We start from the raw sequence: 24,270 nt of genomic DNA on the forward strand, positions 1-24,270 counted from the left end.
CAGATTACTGGCAGGGTTTGGCTTTTTCTTTTGGCGGAGGTTCTTGTTTTCTTTTAGGACTTTGGTCATATCATCCATCCTTTCTAACCTGTAAGGTTTCTTCTAAGAAACCTGTTGTAAATCTAATGGGAACTTCCTTATATATGACAGGAAGCTTTTTGTTTGCTGGGTATTTTTTTGATATCTTTATTTATATTGTACTTTTACCATCTTGTCTATAAAGTGATTTTATTGTTGTTGTTTTGGGTTGCCTTTTTTTTTTGTCAAATCTAATTGGGTCCATTGAGTTCCTTAGAGTCGAATGTCTATACCATGTTGAAATTCAAGAATATGTTTTGCTATTGCTTCATGAAGTAGATTTCCAATAATCTTTTCCTTCTGGAACTTCTACTTTCTCATTTCTTCTTGTCACTTTGTAAAATTTCCTTTGCCTAATTCTTTTGTGTTCTTTCCATGGACTTCCTTGAAACTGGGATTGTTTCTGGAGGGAGGGGGTCTTGCTTCTTCGTTTCTTATAGCCATATACCAATGCCTGTGCATCTAGTGAAAGAACCGCCTCTTCTAATTTTATAAAGCAGTTTGCTTAGAAAACTATTTTGTTTTATTTACGTTGGATGTGTGGTGCCACTTGGGTAGGTCTTTTGGCTTTGTTATGGGTGTGCTCAAAAGTGTAATCTGCTTGTGATTTGGTTGGCTATGGTGATATCGGCAATACCGGTCAAATCTCACTTGTCTAGATGATAGTGATTCATGACTTTGAAGTTGACAGAGGTTCCTAAAAGTGTGTGTTCTCAGGCAACACAGCATGTAGCGCTCATGGCACTGGGGCCTGTGATGGCAACTGCCACAATCTTGATGACACAAAATGTAGATAAGACTGTCCTAGATTCAAGAATACATACAAGTGACACCAAGGATGTAGGAAAAATAGTCCCTGAGTTACAGAATGTGAAGGAGACCTTCTCTGGGCCTTTTAGGATGAACGCAGGAGGTGCCTGGGCCTAAGGAAACAACTCTGGCAGTTTTGAGTTACTGAATGGGAAAGACCTCTCCCGTTTCCCATGGGATGAGCACCGTGATAGTAGGGTACATGGCTCTGGTGACCACAGCTTCATGGTGTAATTGCAAGTTGTTCTTGGGCTTGTAGTGTGTACTGTAGCCATTCCTCTGGAGCTGTGGAGCTTGGGTGATCTTCTGTAGGCCCCAAGAAACAAGTGCAGATGACACAAGCACTTTGTCATCAGTGTTTGTGGTCCCCAGACCATGACCTGTGGAATGTACCTTTCCTGTATCCCCTAAAGTGTATTCAGATGGCATTTGTGCTGACGGTGCTATTACCTGTGTTCTTGATGGTATATGATGTGGAGGAGACCATCCCAGGAGCTATGGGTACCACTAGAGCATTGGCATTTATACCTATAGGAAATGGATGAAGAGACAAGTGTGGTTGATACAGGGACTGTCCACACTAGTAACTGCAGTCCCAAGGAGGAGACCGCCCCTAGTTCTGTGGGACTTTGCCCTAGGAATCCGCAGTCTGTTGGTCCTGAAGCCATCGGATTCTTGAGGGACTGCCAGACACCCTGTGAAAAAACAGGTTTCAAAGCTTTTAAGATAAGATGGTGTCCAGCAATAACTCTTTCTATTGCTTGGCGTCTAGACATGGGGAGAGTCTATGTTTCTTCTTTGGGGCAACCAGACAGCCCACAAGCTGTTCTTTATCCTTTCTTAGGACCAAAGATTTCTAAAGCTTCCCCTGCTTTTATGATTGGGTGACTGGCACCTTACCACTTACCTTTTCCCTACAAAGCAGAGTACCCCTGCCTCCCAGCCAGGGACCTAGTTAACGTTAAAGCTGCAGTTTGCCCCATTCTGTAGGTTGTTCTTCTGATGCCTCATTGTATTTGGGGGTCCAGGAATCTTCCTTGCGGATTTCCAGCGTTCTCCTTCAACCACTCACCTCAGGATACAATGTTCTCTGCATTGCCTTGGCACTCCCCCGTGGCAAGGTTGAGAACAAGGTGCGTGTATTCAACTATGCCAGATCTCCCTCCAGGGGAGGGAGCCGCCCTTCAGTTAGCAGCTTCCTTCCAAAAAGACTCAGCTTCCCTAGTGATTGTACGTATGCTATGTATAGGCTATTAAATTTCCATTACAAAGCTTTCTATTTCAAGTCATAAATCAATACTGGGAGGATAGGAGTTAAATATCTGTCTCTATCTTTAACTTTTAGACGATCATAAAAATAATCCCAGACAGCCTATTCTCAACATGTCATGCATGTTGAATTCCCCATTGTTAAGTTAAAATAAAAAATAAAAAACTCTCCCCAGACTTTGCCTCACCTGCCTTCCCCTCTTGTGCGTAAGAATCCATTCCTTCTCAACTTCAAAACTTCACCTGCACCTCTGCCTCCACCTCTGAAGCCCATCCTGTTTGTCTGTGTTCACTCAGGCTAATCAGCCAGTCTTGTGCAAGCTTTGACACCTCCCCCCAAATGCCGTGTTTAGAATGAAGCACACTAACTTGGCTACAGTCAAATACATAGCCTTCGTGAATAGAGGTGTTTGGTTTGTTTATTAAGTTTTTCAATTGACAAAAATCTAAGATAGTTTAATGCCAAATTCACTACTCTGAGAGACTATCTTGGTTGTGTGGGAGCAGTTTGGAGCCTATTGAACAAATAATTAAAATATTTTATCTGCAGTTCTAAGAGGAAATGATGGTCTGTTTCATAGAGTTTAAGAAACTTTTTTTTAATTAAAATGCATGGGATCTACATAAACACTTATGTGGCTTTTGTGTTTCTACTTTATAGGAAATCAATGTGTTGACAGTTGCGTTGGTTAACCAAGACCGAGAGAACAATACTGAAAAAAGAAGCCAAGGCTTAAAATCTGAGAAGGAGGCCCTGCTGATAGGTAAGAAGTCTCTTTTTATTATCTATTTACAAAAATCAGATAACCAACTTGGGCAGTATGTTAGTAATTCACTTACACCATGCTGACAATTGAAACAGCAGAGCCTCCCAATCGGAGGTCAGACTTACTATGTCAAGATTACCCAATGCACATTTCAAGTGAGTGTCATGCAGACTGGCTGTTGTTGGACAGAAATCAAGGTTCAAAAAAATAGGTTAATTTGCATCTTTTGGGTCATAAATCTGAATTTTAAAATTTAAAAAGAGGTCTGATTGGTTCTTGTCCAAAAGTTCATAAGCCAACCCAGATTTGTGGGTAGTTTTGAACCTGGAGATGAGCTTGTAAGCCCCTTAGCAGAAGCTGCACCCCAAAGGCAGCCCCAAAGCCAGATGCATAGAGCTGATTATTAATTGCTGTATCCAGAGTAGTGCCGTTCAGATAATCGGGAGAGTCTAAGCCAGACTCGCACATCCATGTGGACCATTTAGCCAAACGAACAAGAGCAGCTGGCCCTAATAAAGAGAGTGAGAAAGTTATTGTGAACTGCAATATCCTCTTGCCCCGAAAGATACTGCCTGGTTGGCTTTTTCTTTGTCTGTACTGAGACAGAACTCTTGTTTCTTCAATCTTTATCCAGTTGGTGCAGGCAGCATGCTTACTCCTCCAGGACAATGTCCTTGGGGGTGGCGTGTTGGTAATGCGCTTGGGACCCCAGCTTACAGTCCCCTCCCAACCCAAGAAGAAAGGACTGTTCTTCACCTGCGACACATAACCGTGGTCCAGGCTGCACCTTGGCGGAGACCGCAGTGTGGGGTTCCAGGTTCAGCCTGGCTCCTCTGCAGAGTGGTCGGTCAGTGGGGAGGATGGAGGCCACAGCACACACGCGGCAGACTGTTCTCCCCCAGGTCATTATCTGGCAGACGCAACAGCCTCTAAGTACTGCATCGGCTCTCACCTGGAAATGACGGGTGCACTGAGGCCTGCAGAAGCTGGCACAGGGGAATTCAAGAGGTAGTCCAAACTTCATCCATCACTTATCGATTTTTCAACTACGAGGTTATTGAATATGACATCAACTTAGAGATACTCCAAGGGAAACCAATCATTTTCTCTCTCTCTCTCTGATGATATACAGCTGTAATAATATGCCATGCACACATCTCCAAAGACATGCTGATGTGCTGTCATTCCCAAAGACCCAAAACGAGCCCATTTGTGTATTTGAACTGGCTTCTTCTCCCCTCCGAGAATAGTTCCAACTCCAACAACTGTTTGTTTTATTCTGTATGACTAAGATATGATTATTGCCCCACAATGCTCTGGTCTATGACCAAACTCAAATGATCGCTAGGAAACTTTCTAGAAGTGTGAAGAATAGTGACCAACAGGCCCCCACTTTAATTTCCTTCTCACTGGAGGTGCCTCCTGTTACAAGGAGCAGGGCCCCTTGTTTATCCCTTCCACCTGGCTAGCTTAGCCCCCAAAATAACCACACAGAAACTGTATTCATTAAAACACTGCTTGGCCCATTAGCTCTGGTTTCTTGTTGGCTAATTCTTACATCTTAATTTAATGTATCACCACGTGGCTGTTGCTTACTGGCAAGATTCTAACCAGCATCCATCTCAGGCCGGAGACTCATGGCATCTCCCACTCTGCCCTTCTTCCCAGCATTCAGTTCTGTATTCTCCGCCTACCTAAGTTCTGCCCTATCAGGTCCAAAGCAGTTTCTTTATTCATTAACCAATAAAAGCAACACATGAACAGAAGAACCTCCTATACCAGCCTCCTATTATATTTTATTTTCTCCTTGGAGAATGCATTTCACTTGTGATGTCTCCTGAATAGTTCTGTGTATAAAATATGTGTGTAGGTTACACATGTTTACATGCACACATTTTAGTCAGTTTTCACAAAATTTTAAATACATGTTTAATTATTATACATTCTAAATTATTCATAATTGTGTGTATGCATGTATGAAAATACTCATGGATTATACATTCTAAATTATTCATAATTATGTGTGTATATGCATGTATGCAAATACCCATGGAGGTCAGAGGAGCTAGATGCCCTGGAAGCTGAAGTAAGAGGCAGTGGTGAGCTCCCTGACATGGATGCTGGGAATCAAACTCGGGTCCTCTGTAATACACAATCTTAACTGCTGAGCCATCTCTCCAGCCCCCAGTTATTGTACATTGATGGGAGCAGACAGGGAGCTTTGGTTTATAGCTTTCTATCTCTGCTAATGTCTTCAGTCTCAGAACAAAGAAATTAGCTATTATAGTGTAATAGAAAGAAAAACATGAGGATGTCGGTATCTTCAATAAAAGCATGTGCAGAGACTGAACGTTCCCTCACGGTCTCTCTTGGAGCCAGCCTACCTGTAAACGGTGGACTGCAGTAAAAGAGAACAAGGGATAAACTCATCTCAAATCACTCTATGTGAACCTTTCTGCTATAAAGGATGTTGGGGACTGCAGTGTTTGATCAAAACAAATGACTGATTTCTCCTTTCAATTCTCTGTTGCTACTTTACCTTCCTCTGATGATAGCATGGCAAAAGATACAACTTCCTCCCCGAGCCTACCTTCCAGATAGTCATATTTATATTCTTATAAAATTTAGAATTATATGAGAGCAATCTTTCTGATGGGGAGTCAGAAAAAAAGATTATGGAGAAGTATCTTCCAGCAGGGCAGTGGCTCCTGTGGAAGGCTGCCATTGCCTCTGTTATGAAGCCCCTATCATCTTAGTTACTGTGCATGGCACTGTGGTGAGGTATCCCGATACAAGTGGCTTACGGGAGAAAGGACTTATTTGGGCTCACAGTTTTGAGGTGACAGTCCATTATGGTGGAGACACAGCAGCAGGAGCATGAGGCATGGTCACATGGTACCCACAGACAAGAAGCAGACAGAGACAAAGGCTTGTGCTCAGCTCGCTGTCTCCTATTTTACTCTTAATAGTATTTTTATTCATTCTTAGAGCATTCCATACAATGTCTCTCGATCATACCCACCACCCATTCATACCCCCAACTCCTTCCAGATCTTCCTCCACGTTTGTTTGAGGAATCCACCTTGCAGCAGCCATCTTGGTCCTCTGGCTTTTGCAATCTCCCCCGCCACGCCCCACCCCACCTCCCGTGATGCTTGCAGAGCCTTATATATGCAGGGTACCTCGTTAATGTGTGAATCTGGGTAGTTATCCCATAGTCAGCTGGGCTCTTCATTTTAACCTGTTGTGACTAATCATTTTAGTCTACTGCCAAAAAAAAAAAAAAAAAAAAAAAAAAAGGCTCCGTGATGAGGCTGAGAGCTACACTTAGCTGCAATAGCAGGATATAAGTATTTACAACACGGTTAGAAATGACGCTGGCTTAGGAAAGTGGCAAGATGTGGGTTTTCCTCTAGGTCCCATGTCCTCACCAGCCACAAGTGTTTGGCTAAATTACCAGAGCCAGGCATGAGTTCCTTCCTATCAGTGTGTGTTAAGTCCTAATAAGGAGCTATTAGTTACTGTCGCGTCTCTCAGAATATCTTGCTATGCTGGCCGTTGGTGTGGTTTGTGACATTACAACTGGATAGGATATAGACGCATTTCTTCCTGAAGGCTTGCATGGCTTCTTCTGGTCATCAGGTCAGATCTAGACGGATTCCTCCAAATTCTGTGTGTGACATGTGTTGTGATCTTCAGGAACAGGATCGTACTTTCTTTTCCTGGAAGGTACCAAAGGCACATCAATTATCATAGCTTCAATTCTGTGTGTGTGTGTGTGTGTGTGTGTGTGTGTGTGTGTGTGTGTGTGCGCGCGTGCGCGCGCATGTCTGTGCAATTTTAAGAAAGAAGCCTGTGTTTGGACTCTCAGTGTAAAATAGCTCCACCAACCCTGACGACACCCTGTATTCTGTCACGGGCTTTCTCTTGGTCATGCTTATCACCATAGGTCATGCTTATCACCATATGAAAATATTTCCTTTACTCTTAGTATATGGGCCTCCCATCTGTGTTGGTCATCTAGACTGGCAATCCATGGAAATGGCCCTTTTTCTGTCTTGCACAGAGTCATGCTCAGCACCTTGGTGTCATATGGCTACAGAGTGCTTAAAGTGAAACATCAAAACCGTGTGGTTGTGAGGGGCAGTACTAGCACTGTTTGGTTGATTTAAACACTACCAGCTTGGTCTTAGTGAGGCTCAAAACAAGGATAAAACTGATGGTCCTGACGGGACACTCTCACGTAGCCCGCTGGAATGAGCCTTCCAGATGGGATCTGCCGCTCCTTACACTGAGCTGGCTTGCATTTTCTCAAGTAGCTTTTACGGCTCTGAAACTTGTAAGAAGCCCCAGTAGGACAACATCTGCTCCTTCTATCCCACTTAGATTGCCGGCTTACAAATGAGTTTTGCACTACCGTGCACCCGGTTTCAAGTAGACAGGCCTGCTGCTACTCACAGAAATAGACAAGGCAACAGAGCCCACCTGCTCGGCTACCTCAGTTCCCAGGGTTCCTCTTACCAGCATGGAAGCTGTTCCCAGAGTGCCAGACAGGAGTGTCCATTTGGGGACATGTTGGCACTTTTCAGTAACTATGGAGTTATAACACCCTTCCTTTTTCTTCTTTTTTAAGAGAAACGTTTTATTTTGCTTTATTCTTGAGAATTTCAAATGTGTGTGTGTGTGCATATACACATATATATATACACACAATGAAATATATCGACACACCAATTTCCTACCTCTAACCCTTCCCCCATACATTCTCAACACATACATCCTCCTCCTAACATCATATCTGGTTTTTAGATTATTTTTCTTCTTGTTTTGCATGTGTGCGTACCTTTCTAAGTTCATCCAGCTTGTGCTGCCTATATATGTGGGGGGGGGCACCCAGTGGAGCACGAGAAACCTACCAGTGGCCAGAGCACTAAGATCTACCCAGCCTCTCCTCCTCCGCCGCTGTGTACTACTCATAGCTCCTCTGTAAGGGGTGGGGCCTGGCAATCATCTGCCCCATCTCTGCCAGGGTGTGGGCTGGCACCGAGATATTCACATCCCTGGTCCAGGGCTGCTCTCAGTCTTGCCCAGAGAAGCCTCTTGTCACAGTAAGCAGCAGTCGGTGGAGGAGATGCTGGTCCGAGTGCTGAGAGTGAGAGATGGGGTTCTAGGCCTAAATGGGGGACATCTATCGATACTGAGGCTCAGGAGCACTGCAGAAGGGGCACACTGAGGGTGAGGATGGGGTAGAAATCATGTAAGAGCCAGGGGACAGGGAGGAGGACTGTGAAATGTGTCCTGTAGACATGGCATGGCTATTGTAAACACGCGTTCACTGCCACGGTTACCTACACACCACCTGCATAGCTCTCCCTTTTCTGTTCCTGGGAACAACTCAGTTCTTTTCAAGAAGCAATAGAGACTTCATTTACAAAACTACTCACAACTGAATCTGATTTTTGAAATGAGAAAACCAAGCACACAGAACCTAGAAACTGCATTTTCTCAGTGGTCACTTAAAGACGTTAAGGTCGCCGTCCTCACCTATGATGGTCCCTCTTATGTCGTAAAAGATCAGAGAAAGAAAGATCGGCATGGACTCGGAATAGAAGGCGAGCAGTCAGTCTGAGCATACTGAGAGTTCAGGTTGGTGGAGATGTAACGTTCCTGCCATCCTCACATAAACCTCATATGAGCAGACCTCCAAAGACAGTCGTCAAGAGTGCTCGGCTAGACTCTGCAATTCTCTATCCTTAGCCTGAGGATAAGCCGGGAACTTGTCTCTGAAATCTGCCTGGCACCCACCCGTGAGCTCCCAACAAATCACAGAGAACAAACACCATCCCTTGTCAGTTCAAGGCCCCTGCAAATCTAGGATGGCCTCCTGCTTGGCTGGTGCTGGCCCTGAGCGCATTTTAGACAGGTGACCTCTGACCCCCTAGCATCGGCTCTCACAGTACACAGTCTAGGAGAAGTAATACACCTCAACCCTGATTAAAGCCTTTAAAGTGTCCATCTAAGCTCAGCCTTTTCACAAAAAGCAGGTCGCGGTCTACGGAGCTGACTCCCTCACTATTTTGCTTTTGGACCTGGGAGCAGCGAGGGCCGGAAGATCACGCTTTTTGGTTCGGCCCTGATACTGCTATCCAGCCATTAGCTGGGACAACCCTGCTGGTGGGTCCTGTGACGGAAAGACTTTCTGCCAGAGTGCCCGTTCCCAGACCTTTGCAGTGATCCTGTGTGTCACAGCCAAGAAGGCAGAGCACGGGCTCCCCCCACCACACACACACACACACACACACACACACACACACACACAGCTGCAGTCTGTGGAAGCAACACAGTATGAGGTGCACAGAGAACACGTCGGGGTGTGGACTGCACACTTTTCATAACCACCAGCTGTTGTTATCAAGGACACTCAAGGCAGCGTGATCCCTGACACAACCATCCGGGCCACTTTCAGTCCACAAAGTCCACTGAGAGAAAAGATATCATTTAACCTTCCCCATACTACAGTTTCCGATTGGTAAGCCAAGCATGAACTTGGTGGCTGAACTACTTCCGGGGGTCGTGGTTTAGAAACTGCTGTTCATCTGTGCATCATCTCAGGGTCTAGCCATGCTGACCACTGATGATCTCATCCCACAAGAGCGTGTATTCTCTTTGCCATGTCACCGTTACTGTCTGTGGGATGTGCTGTTACGGGAGGCTGGCTGGGAGGTGTTGGAAATGACCAAGTCTGTGAGATTAGATGGCCGTCGTTAAGTGAGCCTTCCCACTGTCCTCCGAATAACTTCCAGTGTTTGTCTTTTTCCATTCAGGCATCATATCAACGTTTCTTCACGTTCACCCTTTCGGAGCCAATATAGAGTATCTGTGGTCATACATGCAGCAGCTGGACTCTAAGGTAAATTGTTTCTTTGATTGCACTTTGCATGTTGCCTGCTTGCTGCAGGCAGACGCCGTGTGAACGGCATCAGTAGGAGCCACATAGCAGCACCTCTCGGAGGACCCAGGGCTTTGGCAGACAGCTGTCAGCTCCTTGCTTTTGTCTTTATATGAAGAGAAATCAGTTATTCAAAGTGACAATGGCTTGTCACTGTCAAAAGATGCCCAAGTGCTTTGAAAAGCTTGGGAGAGATGGGAAAGTCCAGATTGGCCCCGAAAGTTTCCGAGACCGGGAGGAAGGTGAGAGTGGCCAGCGAGGCAGGTCCCTTAGGCCATGTCCACACAAGAGTCCCATAGAGGGACCGCCATTGTCAATAGCTTAAAGATCTGATAGGATGCTCAAGAAAATGCCATCAATAGCCATTCTTAACGTTATTTTCTGGGTGTTAAAAAATAAAAACTGTGGTGCTATCGTCAGCTACGTCCCTGCAGAGCCACCCTCCGCATCAGACGCCACCATGAGGTTTTCCATCTGATAATCAGCAGTGTTTTGGACAAATGCAAAGAGACAAGGGAAAAAAGGTGCAATTTCAATGTTAAGGTGAAAAGTTGAGAGGGGCTGCTATTGGTGAAGCCACACCCTTTCTTTACCAGGGCTGGCAGGGAGAGCCACAGGAGGGGTGATCACAGGCTAATGAGATAACCAGAGAGAGGCTGGGAGCCAGGGGAAACTGCCCTAAAGACGGTGAGAATAAAGAGAAGCGCCACCATCAGACAAAGAGGCTGTGGACCTTGTTGGACCAGCCGCTCAGCCTGCAGCTCTGGGTCGGGGTTAGCAGGGATTACAGGATTACGTCACCACGCAGTGTCCTCATTTGCTGCGGATGACTTTACCTGCACACGGACCACAAAGCAGCTTGATCTTTAAGCAGACCTGAGATTCCTCCTTGGAGAGGAATCATCTGGAGCTGCTGGTGGTTTCTAGTTGGATATTTGCGCCTTTTTATGGAAGACGAAAGGAGTTAGATTTTAGGCTTTAAATGTTTCCCCTTCAAACATATTAATTGTACAGACTAGGGCAGTTTAGAGTGGTATTTTCCTAAATTCTCGCAGTGTGGATTGACCAGCTACTCTCTCATTACCTCCTCCCAGAGAACTAGTAATGGCTATTCCACTTAACATCGAGCGCTTGTTCCCAGATTGTAGAAGTTAGCTTGATTCGGGAAATAACCAGGCTAGCTAAAAGATAAAACAATTATATTTTTATTTATTATAAGGGGAAAAACTACAAAACAGGAATGAGAAGTCCAAGCTCAGCTGTGCTGCGAGGGGACCACAGAGAGAGAGCGCACACGCAGTGCACCGTTTTTTTTTTCTCCGGGTCCCAGAAAGCCACACCCTAACTTGGTCCCACCTCTTAAAGATAATTGGTTAACAAGGCTTCCCCATCACCAGATGAGTGAGGTGCAGCACCCGCCTCTCAGTGCCGGCTTATTTTACTTAACATAATGTCAGGATTTCACTCTTTATAGATGACTAATTCTATACCACACACCTATTAATCTGTCGATTGACGCCCAGGCTGATTATATCATATGACTATTATGAATATTATAAGAGGGCACATGGGTAGGGAAGTATCTCTGTATCCTGAGATTTCTTTGGTAAATACCCAGAGTGGTATAGCTTGATCATGATAGTTCTACTTTTAATTTTTTTTCAAAATGTATTTTGTGTCTATAATTGTTTGGCCTGCATGTATATACACCGTGAGTGTGAGGTACCTGTAGAGGCCAAAAGAGGGTGGGTCCCCATGGAAATGGATTTACACATGGTTGTTAGCTATCTTGTAGGTGCTGGGAATCAAACTACAGTCCTCTGGAAGAGCAGTTAGTGCTCTTAAACACCGGAATATCTCCCTAGTCCCTACATTTAATTTTTTTTTATAGAAACTCCCTAATGATTTCCATGGTGGATGGACCAAGTTACAGTCCCACCGGTAGCATAAAAGGTTCCTTTCCTCACGTCCTCAGCAGCATCTGCTATTTGTCTTCCTAATAACCATTCCAAATAGGGTGATAAAGAATCTCCTTGTAGTTCTGATTCGCATTTCTGTGATGGCCAAGGATGTTAAACATTTTTAAAAGTTTTCTGTATATACTCACCAGTCACACTTTTTTTGAAAGCAACAGTTCAGTTCACCTGCCCATTTACTGATTGAATTATTTCTCCTTATCATTGTTACATATATAAATATAAGCACAGCAATCAGTCTATTTAGTGTTGTTCCAATATGTATATTTTTAGGAATGACCACTGGTTTTGGATAATCAATTAGAGACTCATTTTTGGAAAAGACTAATAATTCCTTTCTCAATAGTCATTAATTTCTGTAGTTCTTCATCTAGGGTTGGGGCCTTGTTAAATTAGGCATGTCATCTCAACTGGTACTGTCATTGCTCAGGTGTTGTGTAGGCTACTGTATTGTTAAGATTACATGGGTGAAGGTTCCCTGTCATGTGTAGAAGAGACAATCTCATAGCGTGCATCCTCTGGCTCATAAAATATTTCTATCCCTTTTTTGCAGTGTTTCCTGAGCCTTAGGTGTAGGGGCTGTGTTGTAGATGTTCCTATTGGAACTGGGCATGGGTAGTTCTTTGCATTTCGACCATTTGTGGCTTTCTGTAATGGTCCCTGCTGCAAAAAGAAGCTCCTTGATGAGAAGCAAGAGCTGCACTGGTTTGTGTGTCTAAGGAAGTATGAATGCACTTAGAAATTACAGTGGTTTAGGAAAGTGTGGTGTAGTGTGTTGTCCTCTGGGTTCCATGGGCTCGGCAATAGATAGCTGGCTAGGTTTATAGTAGGCATGAATTTTCTCTTGTTGAGCAGACTTTCATCCAACTAGAGAGTTGTTGGTTATTGCCAAGATCTAAGCGCCACATTGTACCTTTGGAGATGTCTTATTGTCTAGTCTTTCTCTGAGTAGGTTCTGGATAGCTGCATAGCATCTTCAGATACTATATAGAGAGCTAATCCTCAGGGAGAAAGCTTCCAGATCAGTTCTGACTTGACTCCTGAAAGACCTGAGTTCAAAATCAGCAATAGGGACTTACCTTCAAGGTCAAGGAAAGCAACCAAGAGCAAGGGCAATAGCTTATAATTGTTTTGCTTGGTTGGGATTTTTTAATTCCCCTGACCAACACCTCAAAAGGAGATTTATCCTGCCTGGTATTAGAGATTTGTTAGATAATTTATGGTTCTTGGGGAAGTATTTGCACCCCAAGTGATATACAAAAAGCATATGTGGATATATAACGTTATATTATAGCTTAGGCTTACATATAATTCCCAAATATCTATTTATCCCCTTTTACCCCTCTCTTTTATATTGTCCTCCCCGTTTTCCTTTTTCCCCTTTATAGTACCTGTATTCAACTATTCCTGTATGTGTGTGACACTATTCATGAGGACACATAAAGATCTATTCACCCCAGATAGGAAACCAATGACAGATCAAAATAAGGATACCACCAAAGTCCAAACTGGAACATCAATAGTTTTATTGGTGTTATTTATCAGAACAGAGATGACATAAAGACAGCTACATCACCAAAAAACACTATGGGTGACCCCTCACCAAAGCTAGTAACCTGGAGCATACTGCAGATCTTTCAGGCTGTTCATTGGGTTGCAGAGTAGTGTCCTTTCTGGTAGACCAGTTGGTCTCAGCCATTTCTGTGCAGGTCAATGGACTTGGCTTTCTTCTAGGCAGTTCAGCTGGTCTGAAATTATTTCTCAGTAGTCCTTACTGTTTATATATGCTTGGGGAGGAAGAGGGCTAGTGAATCTGATCAGTTTCATGGAAATCTGTTTAATGTTTATTTTACAAATTTATTTTGTTTCTGATCTTATATCAAATGCTTTCATCATTTCCCCTATTTTGTATGATTTTAGTTAGGGGCTTGTCATATCCAGCCTTTATTATGTTATAACTAATCTATTCAGAAACTTTATTATGAGGGACATTGACTTTATCATATGTGTTTTCTACTTGGATATTTATTGTGATAAATTGCATTTATTGATTTGTATATGCAGAATCACTCATAACTTCATCACTCCCATGATACTGATCTTTTTGGTATGCTGCTAAATTCAGTTGGCTAGTATTTTCGCGTAAGTATTTATCAGGAATATTTTTTTATTGTGTCCTTGTGAGGTTTTGGTAGCAGGATAGTGCTGGCTACATAGAGTGAGTTTGGCAAGGTCTTTGGATTTCAGTTCTTCAGAATAGTTCAAGATGAATCAGCATTAGCCCCTCTGAAGTTTTGTAAGATTCAGGAGTGAAGCCATGTGACCCTGGGCTTTTTCCTTCTTGGTAGATATTTTAGTATGGATCCCATCTCATTGCTCGTTACTGGGTTAGTAAGGTTTGTGTCTTTGTGGTACAATTTAGGTGGGTCACTTGTGACCATTTTCTTCTTAATTGTATTTAAACTATCTGTAGTGTGTTGAATTTCTTGAGTTTTTTGTATGATCAACTTTTGAGTTCTTCAGTAGATATTCTGTTTATTTTAATTGCTTTGGAATGCATAGACCCTGTGTCCCTCCACTGAAATTTCTGGATGGAGTAGATCAGCTGCTACTACTTTCCCAGGAGTGTGGGGAGAGGGCTTCTCAGAAAGTGGTTTTCTCTAATGGTGGCCTTAGAAGGTCAGTTTGTTACATGATGTTGGCTTTGAGTTTGTCTGGGCTCTTTAGAATAGTCTACTTGTAGGTTCCTCGGCTGTTTGATGTCTTTGGCCAATTGTGCTCTGGTGAGTTCAGAGAGACTTGCTACTCTCTGTGGGCCACACAGTGAGCACCCAACCATTCAGACAGGCATGATAGAGATTGGAAGGGCCATGTAATGGCGTCCCCTGTCAAGATCTGGGATTGGTATACACCCAGACCCTATATGAGTAGAGATAGAGGCAAGAACCACTCTGGAATGCCCACGTTCACTGATGGTGATAGCGGATGGAGTCATAAGGAACAGTTACTGGAAGCCACTTAAATGGAGTAGCAGTAGGAACTGGGGTTCTTTCTGCTGCCACTTGGGAATACCCACCAGAAATGGGACCTATAAAGCTTCTGTATATGCCTATGGACAGGACATTTCTTCCCCTGATCTCTTCTTCTGTAACATCCCTGGGTAGTGGAGAGAAGCTAGGCCTCAGCCTTCTCCAGACCTGCTTCATCTGGACAGGTCTCATAATGGCTTCGTCCCCTTACCCCGGCCTAGCTACAGTGTACAAGGCTGCCCCAGACAGCCCTGTGGTCTGAAGACTAGTGTTCCCTCCTGCTCTGGAAGGAAAGGTGCCCAAAAGGGCTGTGGGAACCACATGGACACCATCCACATCATCTAGCCATGGTGAAATCCCTAGGACCCTAAGGGCAGTTTTCGTTGAGAAGGCATCAATGTGTTTGCCTCAGAAAGGAAATATCTGGGGACTCCCTTCACCTCCACTGTTGCCCACATAGTCCTCTGCCTCCTCAGAGACATGCCCAGTAGTGCTGCCAAGTTTTGTCCTCATCCCTGAGGTAAATGTGTCACTAAGGACTCTCCAACTGCCAGGGACTGCACCACATAGTCTCTCTAGCCCAGCGAGGCTTCGGGGACATTTAGGTTTTTAAATCCAGAATTGCTGAATTCTAGAATGCCTTATCTTCAGAGCTTAAGAGAGAGAGCAAAATAAGTATTCACCAGGGCCTTGTGCCCGCATCAACTGCCAAAAGTCTCATAGCCCTGGATCTGCAGGCAGTCTGAGGATGCTGTGGGTCTCCAAGGCAGCAGCCAGGCCCAGCTGCCTCTGGTTAATCAGAATGAACTGGGAGTCGCGGCCCTGAGCAGAGCTTTGGTTACTGCTGCATTGCAGCAAGATGGGTCTGTCCTACCACCACATGTTGCATTTTCTGCCTCTGATAAAAATAGTTTATGAAGTCTCCGCTCAGAGCAACTCGGTTTCCTTGAGGTTTGACACCGCCAGGAGCAGCAGAATTGTAAACCAGCATTTAGATTCTGTTCACCCCCATTCTGAGGAAAGCAAGAAAAGCAGGCCTGGTCCAGCCCTGTAATGTAGCTGTTCTTACTAACATCTCCCTGAAGGCTGCTTAAGTGGAAGGAAGGAAGGTTAGGAATTAATCTAAATTATACCGGGCATGTAAATTGTTCATGGCTCCGAAAACCATGTTACCCAGTAACAGGCCATTTTCCAGTTAAATATTATTCTTGTGCTTGATAATGACATTTATGTGCCCCCCACCCCCACCCCTGGCTTTCTCCCAGCTGCCCACTCTCATTCGCCCACCTGTCTTCTCTCAGAAACGTGAGACAAAGCCAGAACGGTTCAGGAGACAGGGCAAAGGCTTCAGGAGGCTGTGCTGAATCTTCAGAACAGACAGCTCCGTTTTGACCAAGGTTTCACTCACCTTGGAATGGAATCCCAGCTGGGAGCTGTGCAATGCCGCCCTCCCCCTGATGCTAAGCCACACAGACGCTGGAGTGGAGCTTTGGCAGCTGAGTACTTCCTGCCTTTCTTCCTTAGCTCCTTCTGACGTTCATACAGATAGTCAAGAGCAGTGGTTCCCAGCCTTCCTAGTGCCGTGACCCTTCAATATGGTTCCTCAGGTTGTGGTGACCCGAACCATATATTGTTTTGTTGCTACTTTGATTATAATTGTGCTGCTATTATGAATCATAATTTGTAGATATCTGATATGTAATCCCTGTGAAAGGGTCATTTGACCCCCCCCCAAAGGGGTTGCGAACCACTGGTCTAGGGGCTCTTCTTCAGTTTTAAATATGCATGTAAATGTGTATGTAAATACATATGTATTTTGTTTTGAGATAGGATTTCAGCTCTGACTAGCCTAGAACTCCATGTAGACTAACTAGGAAGACCAAACTAACCTCAAACTCAAGAAGCTCTACCTGCCTCTGACTCCCAAATGCTGGGATTAAAGACATACCACCACTCAGGGCAAATTTCCCTCTTCAAAGGATGGCAGTTCTGTCCTCTGTGTGTGGCAGGCTGCCCTGCCCCCTCTGCATAATCTACAGCCTGCCCCACAAACTCCTAGCATGGGAGATCTGGTTCCAAAGCAACAGACCCAGTATGACTTGACAGTAAATCCTGCCAGGTGCAGGCGGACCTGCCTCTGAGGCAGGACATCCCGTCAGCTTGGGTGCTCAGAGGCAGGTGAGCATCTTCCACCCAGGAAAGATTGCCAGGGCTTGTAAAGCACCCCTCTCTGCACATCCAGGATTTCAGCATCTTTCTAGTTTCCAGGAGATCCTGATTTTTGCCTGAATGGCTCAGTGTTCTCTCCTGGAGTGTTGGAGGATGGCAAAGATGGGTGAGATGATCCTAGTGGTGTGTTTAAATTTCCCCTGTGAACAACCATCCCCGTGATATGTACACCAGCGCTAACAGCCTGCTGCCACCAAGCATCAATGAAGGATTGCTAAGACAGATGTAATGAATGTGCTTTCTATATCACCTCCAGAAGGGAATAGACTCTCCACCTGACCCTCGAAGCAGAGAGGGTTCCATGACACCCGAGCAATACTAGACTATGTCTGTCCTTTTCAGGTGACCAGGCTCGTCCTCCAGTCAGGCAGGAGCAGGCATACAAACAAGCTAGAGTCTGCTCTCGGAAGGCTTACAGTTGAGGAAATGGTGTGATATGTAGAAAGATAGGAGTACTTGACTCACGTGCACTAGGTCCTGGGTTCAGTACCAGCAACCCTGCCCCCACCCCAACCAATAAGTATTAGATAACTGGAAAATGAGACATGACTGAGTGAGGTACCAACTTCAGCAGGGTGAGATCGCAGTCCAGGATCTCAAAAACCGAGAGAAGAGCAGCCTGGAGGCCAGCTCTGGTCAGAGTTTCCTTCTGGGTCATTAGCTAGTGTAGCCTCTCATCCCTCCCTTCCTCTCCCAATTTCTTCCTTTATTCCCTTTAAGCCCTTCCTTTCGCTCCTCTTCCTTTCTCACCTGCACTGACTGCTTATCCTACGGTGTCCGTGCTTGTTCAGACCATGCTTGTTGCAGGGAGGAACATGGCGTTTCATACACACACTGAAAGTCGAAAGCCAGTGCATCCTGCGGAAGGAGCCAGGACTTTGCACTTGGCCTTGTGGACTTTCCAGCCGTGGCACACAGCCTGGGTGGCATCCTTTCAGTGCCCCAAGTGAGAGCCCTTCCTTATCCAGCCTGCCTTACCTGATGGCGTAGGTCTGGTGTAGGACGAGCAGGCTTCACTGGCTTGCCCACTGGTGCTAGCTGGTGCCTGTGTCTGCAGGGCTGGTGAAGAGGCTGTCAGCTGGAGCTAGAGCCAACAGGGCAGGAAACAAATGGAGCTGGTATCACAGGTTTCCCCTGTGATGGCACACCATGTCAGCCTTTGAGTTATTAGGGAGCCTTTCCGCCTATTTTCTGTTGTAATGTTTGTCACAGCTCAGTCCTTCTTGAAGGACTAATTATTAGAAACCTGAGAGCGAACCGGGAGGAAGGGACACTGTGAGAGGAAGATGAGAACAGGTGGCAGCTAGTAAGGAAGAGAAGATGGGGCAAATAAAAATACTGCTTAGGGACTGTCAAGGTAGCTCAGCAGTTAAGAGCACTGGCTGCTCTTCCAGAGGACCCAGGTTCAATTCCCACATGGCAGTTTACGACAGTCTAACTCCAGTTCCAGGGCCTCTGGTGCCCTCATATAGACATAATGCAGGCAAAACACCAGTGAACATAAAATAAATTATTTTTTTAAAAAAAATACTTATTCCCAAGTTCAAAACATTGTAAAAGCGTCAGGAGCTGGGAGAGGCCTAAAAATCCATCCCACAGGCCCAGCCACAGCTTCTCATCATCCTCCCTCCAACATACATGGTGTCTTTAGGAAGGTTCCTAGGATCAGGTGAAAGCCCCTGATATGCTAGGTGTGCTGGGAGGACTTCGTCTGAAAGGCTGTGCCCCATCACCATACAGCAGACCTGGCTCTTGGCTGACACTGCCAGTAGGGTTGGTAGCAGCAGGGTTGGTAGTTAACTACGCTTGGGATGCTGCAAGAACTTAAAGCCTGTGTCTCTAGAAAGAGTCTTAGTCTTCACTTTGAGCTCCGTGCACAGCCTAAAAGATAGGTAGTTTTCGAATGATTCACCCCAGAAGTCACACTAACGGTAGAAGTGGCACACAGATCAAGTCCTCAAAGCATTTAGTGAGCTGCCTCCCATGAAGTCCCTAGTCCTATGAATGAGAAAACAGGTCTAAAGAGAGGACAGTACCTTGAATTGAGTGTTGGCCATGGCTGCCTATCACCTGCTGCCGCTCTGGTTGTGATTTCTGGTATGGTACTCAGTTGCAGCGTGAAAGTGTGTGTTGAACTAGCTGGTTTCGTGTCAGCTTTTGTGACAAACCAGAGTCATCAGAGAGGAAGAAGCCTCAGTTGAGGAACTGTCTCCATGAGATCCAGCTGTAGGGAGTTTTCTCAATTAGTGATCAAAGCGGGAGAGCGCAGCCCATGGCAGGTGGTGCCGTCCCTGGGCTGGTGGTCCTGGGTTCTATGAGAAAGCAGGCTGGCTAAACCAGGGGAGGCAAGCCAGTAACCAGCAACCCTCTATGGCCTCTGCATCAGCTCCTGCCTCCGGGTTCCTGCCCTGCCTTCCTTTGCTGATAAACATCAATGTGGAAGTGTAAGCAAAAAAAAAAAAACCCTTTCCTCCCCAACTTACTTTATTGGTTATGGGATTTTGTCACAGCAATAGAAACCCTAACTAAGACAGTGTGCATGAGCCTGATCCATTCGGCCTTCTCAGGCTTTGGTTGTGGGTGTGGGCACCACTCTGCCCAGCCCTCCTTCACACAGTCGCCTCGTGGGCGGCATTGCCCCATGAATACAGAGGCAGGACCCAAAGACGGTTGTTAATCCCCTTCTCACAGCCTTCTGATAAGAACAAGGCTCTCCAACTAAAATGCCTGGACCCAAGCCCGCCCTACTCTCAGTGCCTGGCTCACCCTGCTCGAGTTACCTGACCCCTCGGTTTCCATATTTGTAAATGCCTCCCTCTCCATTGGGAGCGTAGTTAGAATAATAGAACCGCGGGGGGGGGGGGGGGGGGGGTTGTTTGTTCTTACAAGTCTGGCTCAGCTGTTGTTAGATATTCCCAGCCAGCTGCAAGGTGGCTACACGCACTTGCCGTCCCAGGGCCACCGCCTCCAGAATAGATAGACGATGTCTTCAGTAGCTTTTTCCCCTCAAAAGCGTAGCGGTTTCCCTCCTTCCTAGGGCTTCTTCCTGTGTTCCCCAGGGAAGGGAGTTACCCAGACACAAGCTACTGGCTTACCGCAGTCTGCCTTCCCTGCTATGGCCTGTGCTTGGTCTGGGGGAAGATGGCTCATCCAGAGAATGATGCCTGAGTTTGACTGGCATAGCCTTCTATAAGAGAAAGAAAGGCATTTGTGACGGGGGCAGCACGCCCTCATAAAGCCTCACAGAACTGTCTCTTGTGTAAAGTATTCCCTTACTTAAAGAGTTAGAAAAGGGAAGGGAATGCTTGTAAAGGGGCAACCTGGCCTCATAAAGGACAAAGAAACTGTCTTCTGAATGGCCAGGGCTGGAGAGATGGGTCAGCAGTCAAGAGAATATGCTGATCTTCCAGAGGATTTAGGCTCCATTCCCAGCGCCCACATGGTAGCCACATGGTGTCCTCTTCTGGCCTCTGTGGGCACTGCGTACCACGTAGTGCACAGCTTACAAGCAGGCAAAACATTCACACACATAAAACTGGGCAAGTGATCACCGTGAGGAGGCCTGATTTAAGCATCACGTGATCTGCTATCTACAGCAACAACACAGATTACTCTGCTACCATGCAGCTACCATGCACAACCTTCATGGTCTCAGGGGTGTGAGTTACGTAAAGAAAATGTCTTGCGTGCCTAACACTAAGTTCAACCACATACATACAGGAGTATGCTCATCTCCATGAGGCCTTTGACCACGGATCTTAAGCCTCCGCACAAAACTTCTGGTGCTAGCACTGTTGTTTGTCCACATCCTGTGTGGAGACAGAAAGAAAAAAAAAGTGAGAGTTTTGATTTGCCCTGAATTCCTCCTCCCAACCACACAAGGGTATGGTATTTCCATTATATATGGAAGAACTGAACGTCACGAGCAGTAAGTGAGCTGCCCAAGACAGGCTGCTTGAGGCTTAGCCCAGAGTACACACCACGACTGCCTGACTGAAGCCTCGATTCTTAACCCGCATGGACCCTCTCAGAAGGATTGTTGAGAGAGCTCATTAAAAAGAGATTCTCTGGGCTCCATTCCCAGAGCGCTAACCTGGGGTCCCAGAGAAGCAGCTGAGAAAGCTGTGCTCGGAACAGGAGCCCCAGGTGACTGGTGATTCACAGCAATGTCCTCCGTTCCTGGCTGGCCACTCGAGCTGAAGAGCAAACACAGAAGCAGACCAGTGTCCAGCCCGAACCCACTTTCCCATGTCTCTCCCAAGCTGTCTTTGGTATCAGCCACACATATCTCATGGAGTAAGAAGTGAGCATGTGGAAGTCCCTGCCCTTACAGTACCCATGGGAAGGGGAGATAACTTTGCAAGGTCACTAAGTGAGCAAACTGTTTAGTGGCTTTTCATGGGTTGACTTGGGAATCTAATGATCCTAACATGGTTTTATGGTACAGTGCCATTTAGATTTCAAATTATTCACACACACACACACACCAGACTACGGTCTATTAAGGGATGGAGAGATGATTCAATGGTTAAGAGTATTTACTGCTCTTCCCAAAGACCCGAGTCTAGTTTCTATCACTCATAACAGGTAGCTCACAACTACCTGTAACTCAGGCCCTAAGATCAGACACTCTCCTCTACATCCCCAAACATACACTATAGACACACATAAATTATTTTTTTAAGAATATAAGCTATTTTGCCTTTCAGGAATGTCTTTTTTTTTTTTTTTTTTGGTTTTTTCGAGACAAGGTTTCTCTGTGGTTTTGGATCCTGTCCTGGAACTAGCTCTGTAGACCAGGCTGGTCTCGAACTCACAGAGATCCGCCTGCCTCTGCCTCCCGAGTGCTGGGATTACAGGCGTGCGCCACCACCGCCCGGCCCCAGGAATGTCTTTTTTAACTAAAAATTTACAGTGTGGGTTTAGGAATATTGAATATATGTGGAATGTTCTCCATGTAAATATTAAATATGGTCGAATCGACTTTCTCTTCAAAGACAGGTCAAAAGGACAGTCTTACTGTTGCTAAATAGGAAGCAGAGATGACGACTGTCTCTCTGAGGCAATTATACCATAAAAGATGATGATCCCCCTGATACGTGGAGCATTGCCATGGGCCCAAATCTGGCTAAGCCAATGGCTTTGACACCATCCATATTTTTACTCCCATTCGCTAAGGCTTAAAGAGACTAATTATCTTTCTAAGGTTCACTTAACTCTTAACAATAGAAGATAGGGGTTTCAAACACAATGGTAGCCCCCAAATTAGCCACATTGGTGTACAGGTTCTCGCCCCACACCCCAGGTTAGAAGGCAAACACAGCAAAACAAGAACAGTGGCTGTGTCAGGGAAGATCAACGTTCATTTGTTCTTCATTTAAAGCAAAATCATGAATGTAAGAAGTCCCTGGTTTTGAACTAAAACATCTGTCTAGACATTGTGACTTTTTTTTTAAATGATTGACTATCAAGGTTTTCACTGCTTTAGGTTTGAGGTTTAGTCTTCCTTCCTAAATCTTTATCATCTTTAAGAGAAAGAGGTTGAATAGCAAGAAATCCAGCCTCAAGGCCTCTGGTTACTGATGAGCTACAGAAAGTTTCTGCCCCAGGCAGGTGACACCAAGCACAGCAGGGGAAGGAGTTTGCCCTGAGCCTTTTATGTCAGGGAAGGTTGAGGCCTAGCGCTGCCAAGGAGGCATCTCTCCATCCACAGGAAGGAAGGGTGAAGCCAGAAACCCCTAGCCCATCCCACACCCGTGCTGCCCGGCACTCACCGACAGGGCAAGTACCCAGCATTCAGTCAAGGAGAAAACTAATGTCTCCACAGAAAGCAGGACTTCCCCTAGGCCTAGCCATTCTGGCTTTCGGGTGGGCTCCTTTCCCAAAACTGACTTCTCTTTCTTCCTCACAGATATCTGCCAACGAAATTGAGATGCTTCTGATGAGGCTGCCACGCATGTTCAAACAGGAATTCACTGGCGTGGGAGCAACGTTGGAAAAGAGATGGAAGTTGTGTGCCTTTGAAGGAATTAAAACGACCTAACCAACGGCCAGGGAAGCTGGAACAAAGCCGCCCGAAGCCAGCCAGGACTGTACAAGTAGAGAAACAGGAGGGTTGGGGTCGGCCAGCGGGGGACCTGTGCGGAGCCACCAAAGCCTTGTTCAGTGACATCTGTGGTGTTTTCTCGTGAGTGGAAATGTAATTGTGTACCAGTTCCTTAAACTAGACAAATCCTCGTACTTTACTATGACAGACCTGTCCCTCTGAATACCAAGCAGTGATTCCACAGTCAATGACCACAGAAGTCTCAACACAGGCGTTGCAGCAGAGTAGAGCACCGAGCAAAGGCTTCAAGTTAATGGCGGTGTAGCAATGGTGGTTGCTAGGCTACAGAGTTGTGTATGTAATGTATAGCTGAAAACATTAAATGACATTTTCCTGAAGGTCTTTCTGTTAATAAAACAAAGGAAAAAAAACCCAACAAAATAACAAAGGTGATTTTACAGTGGGGAAAAAAAATCATACCAAAAGAAAACTTGAATATGTGTCTGAACAGTTATTGTATTTTGTAAATTAAGTTATATGCTGTTCCAGGGACTTTTTGCCTTATTGAAGAGGCAGAAAACTATGATTGGACTCCTTGAGAATGCTTTATCAAGGATATTATTTTTCTAATGTAACAGTTCTCCATCGTACGTTCTTTTCACATGGACTGCATAACAATTTTCATAACCTGTAAATAGAGGAGGAACTGCAGCTGCTGTCCGTGCTTGGTCTGTAACATTCAGGTTTATGCATTGAAAACATTCGGAAAATATTCCTGTTACAAATTTTATAGCAAAGATATTAATTTTTTTCAATAAATCTTGACTTCTACCATATTGGGTTCATGTAATCTTTGTTGATAACATTTTTACGCCTCCTTGGAAATCCTTTGTTCCCCTCTTTCAGGCCTGGGTACGAGAGCACCACCTCAAGTGTATTCAGTACGAGACAAAGAGAAAAAGCATTGCTAAAAATAGAGCATATGCAGTCAGTGACTCAGAGTGCAAGGCCGGAGAGGAGTCAGCCCTGGAGTAGATGCAGCTAAAGCACCACGATCAAAGCATTTAATGCAATTACCACCAGACTCTGTTGCTTTCTGTCCTTGTGGCAGGTACTG

The 24,270-nt window shown here is 45.4% G+C and overlaps 1 protein-coding gene across 7 annotated transcripts in view; it reads left to right on the forward strand.

Moving 5' to 3' along the window:
• Enox1 (ecto-NOX disulfide-thiol exchanger 1) overlaps nt 1-23,983 on the forward strand; it is a 563,193-nt gene extending 539,210 nt beyond the window's left edge. For all 7 annotated transcript variants that reach the window (XM_041675367.1, XM_041675356.1, XM_041675382.1 and 4 more), the window contains 3 exons: nt 2,819-2,921; nt 9,749-9,834; nt 23,019-23,983. In XM_041675367.1, the coding sequence (XP_041531301.1) occupies nt 2,819-2,921; nt 9,749-9,834; nt 23,019-23,150 (321 nt within the window). In that variant the 3' untranslated portion in view covers nt 23,151-23,983. The remainder of the gene's footprint in view (nt 1-2,818; nt 2,922-9,748; nt 9,835-23,018) is intronic.
• The last annotated feature ends 287 nt before the right edge of the window (nt 23,984-24,270 follow it).

The sequence above is a fragment of the Microtus oregoni genome, unplaced genomic scaffold (genome assembly GCF_018167655.1).
Source record: "Microtus oregoni isolate MIOR12 unplaced genomic scaffold, Mior012 000001F_ref0000356, whole genome shotgun sequence".
NCBI lineage: Eukaryota > Metazoa > Chordata > Mammalia > Rodentia > Cricetidae > Microtus > Microtus oregoni.